Raw genomic sequence first — 12866 nt, 5'->3', positions numbered from 1 at the left:
CTATTTTTCATCCCCCTAAATGTTAGGGGTAGTCCACCCCTAAATTTTTTTTTGTATTTTTTGGACAAAATTTTTAATTTCTATTTTTTTATGATACAACATACAAAAATACATACAATCCTCAATTTTCACCCTTCTACGATCAACCCTTATTTTTTAATAGCCATTTTAGTAATTTAATCATTAGGAAATTATTTATATGGCAAAACAACGTTTGCCGGGTCAGCTATCTATGAGAATCGGCCAACATCTATTTTTCATCCCCCTAAATGTTAGGGGTAGTCCACCCCTAAATTTTTATTTTATTTTTTAGACAAAATTTTTAATTTCTATTTTTTTATGATACAACATGGAAATTATTTATATGGCAAAACAACGTTTACCGGGTCAGCTAGTAATTCAGAAAATTCATATTTACTATAGATTTGAAGAAACGTATTTGAAAAATCATCAGAAAAAACTACGATAACACATAACCTAAAATAAAATGAAGGCTGTTCATTTCGAATTGACCTCTTATTGATCAACCTATCGATCGCAGGGACTCCTATTTTCCCCGTTTTTGGAGACACATTTTTAGTACGGTGATCGTTCTCCTTCTCTCTAAGTCTACTCTTCATAGTTGCTTGTTGCGCTCCGGCATCCCCACCAATCCCCACTACAAACTGGCATTTAAACTAGACCAGCCGTTTATTCGATATCGCATCGCTCTGAGGTTTCGATTCGTCTTTGTTCCACTAGACTCCGAGCATATTCGAATTTAACACTGAAACTCCTGTGGATATTAGTGTTCTGTGCTCCTGTTTCCATTTGAATCTTCCACATAAAAAAGAGCGGACCAGAGATGCTTCCCTGCGGAATGCCCAAAATCATCACTTCTAAGTCATACTTGAAAATTTCTTCATTCTATTCAACCTCCATCAATTGTTTCCTTGCCTCAAAATATGATCTTGCCCATATCAATGCTGGTCTTAGTATTCCAGACTCTTCCAGTTTTCTCATTAATTCAGCCGCATCTAAACAGTCACGGCAGAATTGATGCCAAACGTTTTTCCATCGGAAAAGTAGCTGTGTTGCTCTGACGGAGTCAAATGAGACCAAAACCATGGCCAGCATCTGCTTTTCTTCGGTGGGACATTCTCCTCTCAGTTGTCTTGACGATGGCAAATTGGCTAGTTCAATTCGGATCGTAACACTTGTTGATATTCCTATCAGCGGGTAGTATACATCTCAATATAAAACGTATTATTGTATTCCTTGCCAATTAGGGCGTTAGAACTTCATTATCATGCATGTTTTTAGAAACAGAATTCGGTAAAAATATATTTGATCCTGTGATGAAAAATAGAAACGAATTTCGGCATGTTTTTGTGAATACTATGTGGAATTTTTTCTTCAAAACAGAGAATAAAACTTACAAATGTAGCTTCAATTATTGTCCCTGAAAATTTTATCCTTCTTATGAAAGAGCACTAGGGTGTCAATTTCAATAAGAGAAATAATGATGCATATAAACTTTATATTTTATGAAACCTATTAATACTGTTAGGGGTTACTTGTAAATGTTAACACTTACAAACAGTAACAACAGATTAGAATTGGTAAAACAAGAATCAGAGATGTTTTCAATATCGAAAGTAAGTATATATCAAAATTGAAGAAAAAAACTTTCTTAATATTTTCACTATACTCCAGTATAAAATATCATTCCATACGGCCATTTAACTTCATTGGTAACAAATATAACGAACAAATTTATAAAGACGTTCATCTACTCGAAAATATAGAAGAAAAAAAAACAATATAATATGTTAAAACTTCAGATTTTTCAAATAGGAAATCAACATTCTTAAGTTAGTCGGTTCGGAAGTACAGAAGATCTTCCTGAAAATATCACGGCCTTTACTTTGATTTTCCAGAACCTTTGCGATCTCCCTTGCCCTAGACACTATGGAATGTTTCAAACCAGCAAGACGAGCTGCGTTGAATCCATACGATTTCGGACATCTGCCTTCAACCATCTTATAGAGGAAAACCACAGATTCTTGCGTCGGATCTTCATCATTTTCCACCATACAAGCCATATGACCCAGCTGTACATCAGTCCTATTGACGAAATGATCCACTAGTGTGTGATAATGCGTTGAGAAGAGGGTTCGGCAATTGATTTGTAGAAGCTTTTTAACGTAAGCAGTTGCTATAGCATTTCCATCATGAGTAGAAGTACCTATAACATAAAATTGTGCGGTTATAGTAGATCATTTTTGTAGCGACTATCAAGGTAGGTAATAGTAATCGATTAACCAACTCTATCGGAAAATTGGCAAGTAAATATAAAATAGGATGTTTTTTCACTCAATTCAATATGCTAAACAGTTTCGAGAACTCAGGTTCTCTTCTTCAAGCTGAAAAGATATACCTCCTGAACAGGTTTCATCAACAATCTGGCTGGTAGACTTTAACCACTATAAATTATACTAATTCATTAACTCAAAACGAATCTAGACTACAATAAACCTCTTCAGGAAAGACAATCTCAGAAGCACGTGATTATCCAACTTCCAACATCATTAAATTCTAAAAAAATTTCTTTCTACACGTCAGACTTTAAAAAGTCGATTAATAGTAATGTAATGAAATTAGCTAAATAAAAAATATATAAGTAATAGTAATTAAATTAACTGAAACATCCACTTCAGATTAAGATTGATAATACGCGTTGGTCGGACAATAGTACTTGATTCAAAAACTCTCTGTGAGGGAGAGTCTTTCAGTTGTACATATTATTTTAACAGAAGATTTCTTAGGTCAAGGGAAACATTTTTTTCCATTTCGAAAAGAATTTTCTTGTCATTATCTTGTTCTATGTTTGTAAACATGAGAAAGCAAAGGAACATTTGAAGTCAGTCTCTGTTTGAAGTATGGAGTTTAAAGTTTAACCGTTCAGATACGAAATTAAAGGTTAAAGGCGGAAACACATTATTAAACCGCGACCCGATGAAACGTGATGCGTGTTGAGTCGAATCAAATGTATTGTTTTCTATAGACCAGAATCATACTATGAACACACGACGCGACGCCACGCGCGTACATTTCACCCGTTCCAGACGCGTCAGCTCGCGTCGCGTTTTAATAATATGTTTCCGCCTTAAATGGGTTATGTTCGAAACTGGTAAAGGCGGAAACACAGTATTAAAACGCGACGCGACCCGATGAAACGTGATGCGTGTTGAGTCGAATCAAATGTATTGTTTTCTATAGACCAGAATCATACTATGAACACACGACGCGACGCCACGCGCGTACATTTCACCCGTTCCAGACGCGTCAGCTCGCGTCGCGTTTTAATAATATGTTTCCGCCTTAAATGGGTTATGTTCGAAACTGGTAAAGGCGGAAACACAGTATTAAAACGCGACGCGACCCGATGAAACGTGATGCGTGTCGAGTCGAATCAAATGTATTGTTTTCTGTAGACCAGAATCATACTATAACCCTTTCATGGGCACGACCGAAATGTTTTCAAAAAAGATGTTTAATTGAAAGCATCAATTTCAGTAGCATTCCTAACAATTACGCATAACATAATTTTTTCGAAATTATTCTTCCCACTGCCCAAGTTAATGGTATTAAAAAAACTTTATGAATTCAAAATAACCTTATATGTAATTATTTCCTATTATGACACAAGTATTATTCCAAATCAACTTTATTTTCCATGAAATTTATTAAAACAAGGTTGAATACATAGAGGTATTGTACATGAAGAACATATGAAACGTGTTCTCTTTTCTGCAGCTTTAGTACTACAAAGTCGACATCTTTTGTATAGGTAGCCTGCTGAAGAGGCATATGATTTCCCACATTCGATAGTCGCACTTTATCTGGGACTACTCGTTTGTTGGCTAGAAATAATACCCGCTTATTTCTACGCTTTCTGGACGAAAAACCACCTATCAGTTGTCTCGCAAAATTGATCCGGAAAGTGAGTTGGTCCGAATCGAATTCGTAAAGATATTCCATTGCAGCCTGCATGTGACGCGCATTACTCAGGGACCACATATCTGGAGACACGAGAATAACGAATAAATAAGTGGCAATGAATCGTAGAGAAACATTTTCTTCGAAAAAAAAATATTCGAATATAGGCGTTGGGAAGGATATTTCCCACTTATCCAAATCAAATTACTGCTCGACCAAGGAAAGAAATAACCCAGTGTATGGAATGAATCCGTATAATATGAATCAGAATATCAGAAATTCAAAACAAAAAGCTCATTTTTCACCTTGTTCTGAGAATTATGGTCGATTTATTACAAAAACGCGGAAAATCTACTTTCAAACCACTAGAAATCCAACAGTGCACTATAAACTTCAAAAATACTATGCAGAATTCTTCCTCCATAGTTATTGAACCTATTATATGGTATTCATTAATGTTATCGCCATATGGCAGCATCAATTCCGAGTGGTAAAAATAATTTCTGTTGCCCACAATACAGATATTTGATGGTGGGAATTTTGCTTCCCACCACCCATGAAAGGAATAAACACCCGACGTGACGCCACGCGCGTACAATTTACGCGTCAGCTCGCGTCGCGTGTTAATAATGTGTTTCCGCCTTAACTCTTGTACGAAATGAAATATACAACGATAACAAATGATTACATATTGGAAATAAATACTGAGCTATTATATTCGAACACAATCCGAAATTTGGTTCGAAAAGAATGAAATTTCATAGTTGGATTTTTGAATTATTTTTCTGTTATATTTTATTGATTTTTGGGTAAAATGAGCGACTCGAGAAATAAAAATAAAAGATCGTGCATTCCGTATTTGTTATATCAGATAATTTTTTGGTAGAGATTTCAGGAGGATATTATAATGAAATTCGACAAAGTACGAGATCAGTTTCTCAAACACACAAACGTGTTCGCAACACGTCCACATTACCAAACCAACCAAAGATTATTAGTTTAGGTTAGATTATGTAGTTATAATCTTTGCAAACCAACGACGAAAGTCTCAAAACTTAATAGGATTTTCATTACCGCTACTGCTTCCACTCGCCAGTAAAAACGCGCCTTCAAGATCTCAAGCCTTATTCAGACTAATTTTAAGCGAGTAACCTGTTGATATTGGTATTAACCAACTGTATTAAAGCACTTTTGGCCACTGTTGGTTATAATGACATGACGTATGAACTAGCCCTTCAACGTCATCGTTTTGAACCGCAGATGACCGCATACTCGAGAGCTGGGTTAAACTTCTGAGTATTGAAGTGAGGTCAGAAGTTGTGAATGTCCCCAAGGGCAAAACCAGCAATAACCGCGGTAATTACTGGTCATTCGCTTGAAATCGATTTAAGCCAGTAGTTTAGGCGAGTAGCGAGTAATTTAGTAGCAAAAATGAGAGGCTATGGGTGAGAAAACGGATAAACAGGAGGGATCAACTAATTGGGGATCAATTATGGTCTACTGAAAGAATTTGCAATAGAAGATCCCGAAGAATATTTCGACACTTGGAGAATGTCTGAAAGTTGGGCAAATTTTCTGTTAATGAAAATACAGTCTCTGATGTGTCCAGAACATAAATAAAATTCAAACTAACCAACATTCGACATCTTTTCCACGTTCAAAAATTGTTGGGGGTAACCACCCCTTCGTAGGGGTGGTTATTTCGGAACATATTCTTAATGGAAATTCGTCCCCCTAAAAACAGAAGTTAACCTGTTCTTCCAAAATTCTACGTTTCTGTAAGAAGAGGGTAAAATTCTCGTTGGGACACCCTGTATGTATTATTACATTAAATGTTGACCCAAAAATATTCTTTATTGATTATTGAGTAGCTGAGTAGATAGAAAATATCCCGTGAGAGGAAGATAGAGAAAAGTTGAAGCCAAATAGCATCAGTCAAACTCGCTTGAACTTTCTAAGCCGCGGCCAATTGAAATGAAAGCGATTAGACTGCGCTCAGTTCCACTTGCACTAATGAAGGAGAGAACATCTCATATTCAGTCACGTTTTTCGTTGAGGAGAAATGGTAAGGAAATGGTGGGAGAAGAGGGAAATATTTGTTTTCTTTATTTCGCGCCTGGTTTTGTTCACACATATCTGTTCCACTCATTGATTTACTACTTCTAGATAATTTTTGACGAAACTATATATGATGTGAACACGTACACACAATATTGAAATAATAAAGCTTGTAACAAAACGAAAATGAATAACGAACTGGTTATAATGTCACTCTTGAGTTCACTGAGTATGTACAATATTCGGCAATTATTATTTCACAAATTATAATATTGGGTGAATAATTTTTATTCACTTCTCTGGAAATTAAAAAAAAAGATTTAATTCTGTATTCCCGCCAAGAATTTGACTTCACTTTTTCCGAAAGCATAGAACGCATATTACTGATCGAAACTTAAGAATAAAAAAACTAGTGGTCAAGACGGCATCCCCACATCGTTAATAAAAGCATGCTTGGAAGATATTCCAGATATCTTATGTTACATTATAAATTACTCCTTAAAATACGGTGTTTTTCCCGAGCAGCTGAAATTGGCAATGATTATACCCCTTTTCAAAAAAGGCGATCCTCATAAACTTGAAAATTATCGTCCTATTAGTTTATTACAGAGTTTTTCGAAATTATTCGAAATTATTGTCCTTTCTAAATTACTAGCGTTTTTTAATAGCTGCAACATCATAAATACGAATCAACATGGCTCAATAAAAAATAAATCTACAACCACAGCTATATTTGATTTCACTCAAAAAATTGTCGAGCAGCTCGAGAGGGGAAATTTGACTTTGGGGATGTTTTTGGACCTTTCCAAGGCATTTGACTGCATCAATATAGAAATACTTCTGAAGAAACTGTATGCTTATGGAGTGAGAGGTCCGGCATACTCTTGGCTGTCCACTTATTTAAATGGAAGGAAACAATATGTTTCAATAAACAGATCAGGCAGGAATTTCAGTTCTCGTGTTGTTGAATTGATGGTAGGCATTCCACAGGGCAGTATTCTGGGCCCCTTGCTCTTTTTGATATACATAAACGATCTAAGCCTTGTTTTGTACCAGCTGTTGAAATATGTCGATGACACGGATATCCTAGTGTGGAGTGATAGTCTTAGCAATATTGAGGAAATAGCATCCGAACAACTAAATTCAGTGACAAAATGGTTTTCAAATAACCGATTGGTTCTAAACACTGATAAGACAACCTCTATTTTATTTCGGACAAAGAGGTCAAGGGTAGATTTACCTGAAAACCTGACTATAGATGGCATGCAAATCAAATTAGAAAAGAACCATAAATTTTTAGGTATCTACATAGATGAATTTCTTGATTAGGGAACTCATATTGACTATTTATGCCATAAACTGAGCACCACATCTTTCGCAATCAAAAATGTTTCAAAAGTTATAGACATCAAGCAATCTATTGTTCTCTACCATGCATGTTCGGAATCTGTTGTTAGATACGGCATTGTATTTTGGGGGACAAATGCAAAGGTTCAAAAAATTTTTATTATTCAGAAAAAAGTCTTACGCTATATAAATAAGATGAAGTTCAGAGATAGTTGTAGGGGAGTGTTCAGACAGAATAAAATATTTACCATCTATGCATTGTACATATATGAATGCCTCCTATTTCTATTCAAATACAATGAAACTTTTTCATCTCAGGCCAGTCACAATTATGCCACAAGAGGACCGAATATAAATTATCCTCCTCATTCATTGTCAATAACAGAAAGGAGTACGTATTATAGATGCATCAAATTTTATAACTGTCTTCCAAATCAAATAAAGTTAATACGATTTGATAGTGTTTTCAAGAAAAAAGTTAAGGAATATCTGATAAATTTGGAACCTTATTGTCTTAATGATTTCTTGGCTACAAGGGGGGTACCACCCTAGGTTAAGAAAGTATTGTTTTCATGACGCCATTTCTTTATAATTTGTAAATTATTCTGGAATAAAGAGATTTATTTATTTATTTATTTATTTATTACCAATATGTTAAGAGGGAATTACACCCCATTCAAATCTAAATGACATTTTTTTCTCTCTACTGACCTCCTATTGATATATGGTTTTCAAGGATATTTCATGAAAAATGTAGTTAATTGGGCAAAGCCAAGTATATCAAATTTGGAAACGAAAAAGAAATTTCCTACAATTTTCTGGAAAAAAATAAATTAGGCTTTGCAACGATACTTCATCCATTTCAAGAGTTTTACAACAAAAATAATCAAATAAAAATGAACAGTAAAACCAGCAGAAAGAATTTTTGAAATAGAAATTCTCCATTCTCTTTTTGTGTATTGTGTGAAGTATACCACTTGGTACAATATGCAACATTCGTAATCAGCGATTGCCACGAAAACAAACGTATCTCACCTCTGCCAAGTTCATCCAACAGCACCAGGGAATGTGGGGAAGCATGCTGTAAAATTGAGGAAGCCTCAGATAGCTCCACAAAGAACGTAGACTGCCCTCCGATAATATTATCGTGCGCTCCCAATCTAGTAAAAACACGATCCACAAGATTCAAAGTACATTCTTCTGCAGGCACAAAGGCACCCATTTGTGCCATCACAGCTATCACAGCAACCTGTCGCATTAGAGTCGATTTACCACCCATATTGGGTCCAGTGATCAAGACCAAACCAGCTTTATCATCACAGTTCATAGATATATCGTTAGGTACGAAATTCTCTATATTTGTGATACAAGGATGCCTTGCATTCTTGATGCATATCATACTTTTATCGTGGAACGGTCGAATTTCAGGCAAACAAACTGCATGACTAGACAACGTGGAGTAAGTAGCAATAGAGCAAAGAACATCCAGGTACATTATACAGTGGGTTACTTGCTCCCATTCACTGTACCTTTGGGAAAATTTCTCAAAAATTCTCCTATTTAAATCCTGTATGATTTTTGCTTTTTCACCTTCAGCTTTCAACATAGCACTAAGAAAACCTCGTGTTTCTTCAGTATGGTATCTTTTACAGGGTTTATTTCCTTTCTTTGTTCCCTCCAGTTGATAATCACTGGTTACTTTTCTTGTGTGAGTATCAGGTATTTCTAACTGAAACCTTTTTTTATCAGATCCAAAATAGGAAATTTTACAACCAAAATATTTCTCTTGCTCCTTCAGATACTTGTCCAAAGATTTCTGAATATTTGCGATTTTATCCATAACTGCATCGTAATCTTCATCAACACCAGCTTTTGGTATTATAACACCATCTTTACTGGCCATCTCTTGATCGAATGCTTCTCGGAAAAACTGCAAGCTTTCACTCAAATCTAAATACATCCCTGATGCCCCTGTTTGAGTGATTTTTTTCAATAATCTTGACTCACAACCCTTGAAGATATCTGTGAGACCTTGGGCACTCTCGAAACCTCTGAGTGTGTTCAAGAGGTCATGAATTTTCCTTTTCGTATAAGTCTTAGATTCATAAAATATTGCACGGCCATCAGGATGATTTTCGGCGCAATATTTATTTCCATAGATGTGAATTTTTGCAATTTGTCTCTCTAAATCAGGCAATTTTTTGAGAATTTCCTGGGCAGGTTTCAAGAAATCTGTGTTTGAAGCCAGTTCTTTCACTGCAGTTTGCCTTTCTTTTATTTTATCAACGTCGCACAGTGGTCGACAAATCCATTGGTGTAAAAGTCTTTTGCCAAATGGGGTCTCACAGTAATCGATATTTTTTTGCAATGATCCTTGTCCTCCAAGTAAATTCAAATTATCCATTGATACCGCATCTAAAACCATATAGTCCCTCTGGATTACTTTATGATTAGTTTCTAAGTCTTTCGGAGTATACATTTTGAACTGTTTCATTGAAAAAACATGAATATCCAACTCCGAATCCCTCAAATACCACAGACAAGCTCCTAAACACTTAAGAGTTAATTCATATTCAGATTTAGGAATACATTCCTCGGCTACTTCTGAGAAGATTTGCGGCCAAGCGAATTGTCCTGATTTATCTTTAAAGTATGGGCCTGTTGAAAGACTTTCTAGAGTTTTATCAGCTGTTAAAAATTGAGAGGTTGGTGCTAAATTTTCTTTCCTTATATCTTTGAAGTAAGTGTTAAATACTTCAGATACTACAGAACTCTGTCGACCTCTTTCTACTAAAATCAATTCAGGTTTATATTCAGCGCAGAGTGCTAATAACCTTGAACAATGTTTGTCATCTTCAAACTCTGAAAGATGGAAAATACCAATTGACGTATCAACAAAACATACTCCAAATCTGACACCATTCTGAATCTTTTTTTCCGCGATTGCATAGAGATAAGATGACATCGCTTGAGTGGCATCAGGCATTTGAGCACTGTAAACCAATGTTGCTTTTGTTGATATTTGGCAAATTTCTCTTTTCACGACCTTATCATACTTTGTTGTTTTCTTCTGTAACTTACACCTTTCAGCCATCATTTCTGGAGTTTCTGTTTGTTCCACTCTAGCTACTTTAAAACCTTTTTCTATCAATATACTTGCCATTTTGGCATAAGCACTCTCAGGAAAACCGGAATGGGCGAATTCCCCCTTCATATAGGAAAAACCTAGTTGTTGTACTCCAACAACAGCATCCATATGATATAATTCGTAAAATTTTCCAACTTTGAAAAATAAGACTGTGTCCATGTGTGAACTTTTAAGAATCCACCACTGCCTCATAGCTGGTGTTTGATTGTTCAGAAAGTCATCAGGAATGAAAAGGGTCCGATTATCATACTCAGGATGATCTGGACGTCTTTTATTTTTATCTTTTATTTTGTCTGGTTGAAGGAAAGCGAGATGATTGTGTTTCCAGTTATTATGGATGCTGACAACTACATCTGATGATGCTGGCATTTTCATGGCTATTTGAGAATCTTTTAGAATATCATCAGTTGGTTTATTTTTGTCTGCTGTTTGATTATATTCAAAGGAGAATTTCTCCAATGATCCTTTCATCTCACTACCGTTATGAGTTTTATCATCATTTTCAGATGAATCGTTAAAACCATTGCCAACACCCTCTGATTCCTCCTCTGACTTTCTCCTGACAAATTTTTCAATTTTAGGTGCTTTTTTCCCTCCCGATTCCCCTTCATCTTCAGAATCACTATGGATGATAATTCTTTTTCGTTTTCTACTCTTCACAATTTCCTCATCATCACTCTCTTCTGGTGAAATAGGTTTTTCTTCCAATGTTTCTTTCACAAGTTCATCTTTTTTCTCGACCTTTGGTGACTTGAAGTAACTGAATAATGTGTTGGTTTGCCCCCCAAGACTTTTTCTTTTAGGCGTTTTGGACATGTTTCTTTGTTCAAGTAGTATTTTTCATGAAAATTCTTTGAATTTGAAAAATAAACAACCTTGAATTTAACCGCGCACCAAATTCCAAATTCGCGGTAGTTTATGTTTTTAAGGTTAACCACAGACAAAAAAGAAACCCTCATCAATTTTTTATTGACTGATTTCTCTGAAATCTCATATTTTCAGATATTATTTGTGTTCTGTCTATAAATTAACGACTATTTACATATTAACAACACACTTGTTTTTGATACTTCATCAACTTTCCGATTCAAGCGTTGATTGAAGTGATCGATAAAATTCAACGATTCAAGTTCATCTTCCAGCCACCTGGTGAACAAATTTACAAACTTGACAAGCAGGTTAGGAAAGGTGTTTGGTGTGAACCTAAACTTAGATTAGGCGGCTAAACTTAGGTTTAGCTTCGAGCTTATGTTAATCTTAGTTTCTTCTATCTTTAGCCGGCTAAACTTATGTGTAACCACAGACTCTCGGTTAAACTGTAGAAGCTAAAGGAAAAAGGAGCAAAAGTATTGGTAAGACTTCAGGGGCGGCAAATTTTCGGCAATTAAGATCAAAGGAATAAAAAATATAGTGATTCTAATGCTTTTTTGTATGAATTTCACATATTTTTAATAGCAGAAAAGTATTATGTTGAGCGGTTAAGAATGAGCATACAAGGACAAAATATGCGAAATTAAATTTTTGTTCGCATTCTTATTGGCGAATCCAAAAATCTAAACGCCTGATGAAAAATCTGGGGAGGAACATTCTTCTTTGAGTGTGAGGGAATACTGTAGAGTTACTATGGATAATTTGACAAAGGAATTGAATGAAAAATAGCAGACTGAAAAGAATGACGCCCCGAAATAGTCTTCTTCATTAAAATACCAAAAACCTTATTCTGAAGAAACATGGATTACACAGTTTGCATATTCTTTGTAATCTGTGCTGAAGAAATATTAGTGTTAGTCATGCACCAATCTCGTTTGCAGCTGTCCAGACTGTTTGACTGCACTTGAAGACTTGAATACTTCGTACAGGGTGATTCAACAAGAGTGGCGACCGGCCGTATTTGCGAAACTGTATATTGAATGTCTCGGAGGGAAATTTTTATGAATCATCTTGAAAACGCGTTTTCAACTATTTTCAAGTATATAGGTTTATAGTTTCTCGTTCGATGACATAGCATTCAATGCTATTTTGCATATTCAAATCTAAAAAATTGAAAGAACTCCAGCACTCCAGTTCAAGCGCCTAACCGGGCGCATCGGAAGAATGAAATATAAATGGAAACAACAATTCCGAAGGAATTGTCGCTCCAATAATGTGAGTTAGTCATGAACAACCATAGGAGGTCGAAACATTCACGTGCGCCGGGGATCATTTTCCCTTGTCAGTTCCAAAGATTATAGATAAAGATTATAATCTTTGATTATAGAGTTAACCTATATGTATATAAAATACAATACTAGAAACTTCCAATCAAAGAACTCAAGCAAATATCTAAAACTAA

At 35.4% G+C, this 12866-nt stretch overlaps 1 protein-coding gene across 1 annotated transcript; it reads right to left on the bottom strand.

Moving 5' to 3' along the window:
- Positions 1-1502: 1502 nt before the first annotated feature.
- On the bottom strand, positions 1503-11472 carry LOC123314418 (probable DNA mismatch repair protein Msh6). The gene is made up of 2 exons (XM_044899707.1): positions 8422-11472; positions 1503-2227 (listed from the first exon to the last, which is right to left on the bottom strand). Exons 1-2 carry the CDS (start codon positions 11348-11350, stop codon positions 1812-1814), a joined length of 3345 nt encoding a protein of 1114 aa, XP_044755642.1. The 5' UTR covers positions 11351-11472; the 3' UTR covers positions 1503-1811.
- Positions 11473-12866: the final 1394 nt, after the last annotated feature.

This window comes from Coccinella septempunctata, chromosome 1 (assembly GCF_907165205.1).
Source record: "Coccinella septempunctata chromosome 1, icCocSept1.1, whole genome shotgun sequence".
NCBI classification, from domain to species: Eukaryota; Metazoa; Arthropoda; class Insecta; order Coleoptera; family Coccinellidae; genus Coccinella; species Coccinella septempunctata.
Note: the sequence above shows the minus strand (reverse complement) of the source record. Positions and strands in the feature narration are given on the sequence as shown.

What these genes read in the sequence shown, in the direction of transcription:
- LOC123314418 (XM_044899707.1), bottom strand. Translation starts at nt 11,350, where the DNA reads ATGTCCAAAACGCCTAAAAGAAAAAGTCTTGGGGGGCAAACCAACACA. An exon ending in GTTGGATGAACTTGGCAGAG is followed by an intron (nt 2,228 to 8,421) that starts GTGAGATACGTT and finishes TTTATGTTATAG; the next exon opens with GTACTTCTACTCATGATGGA.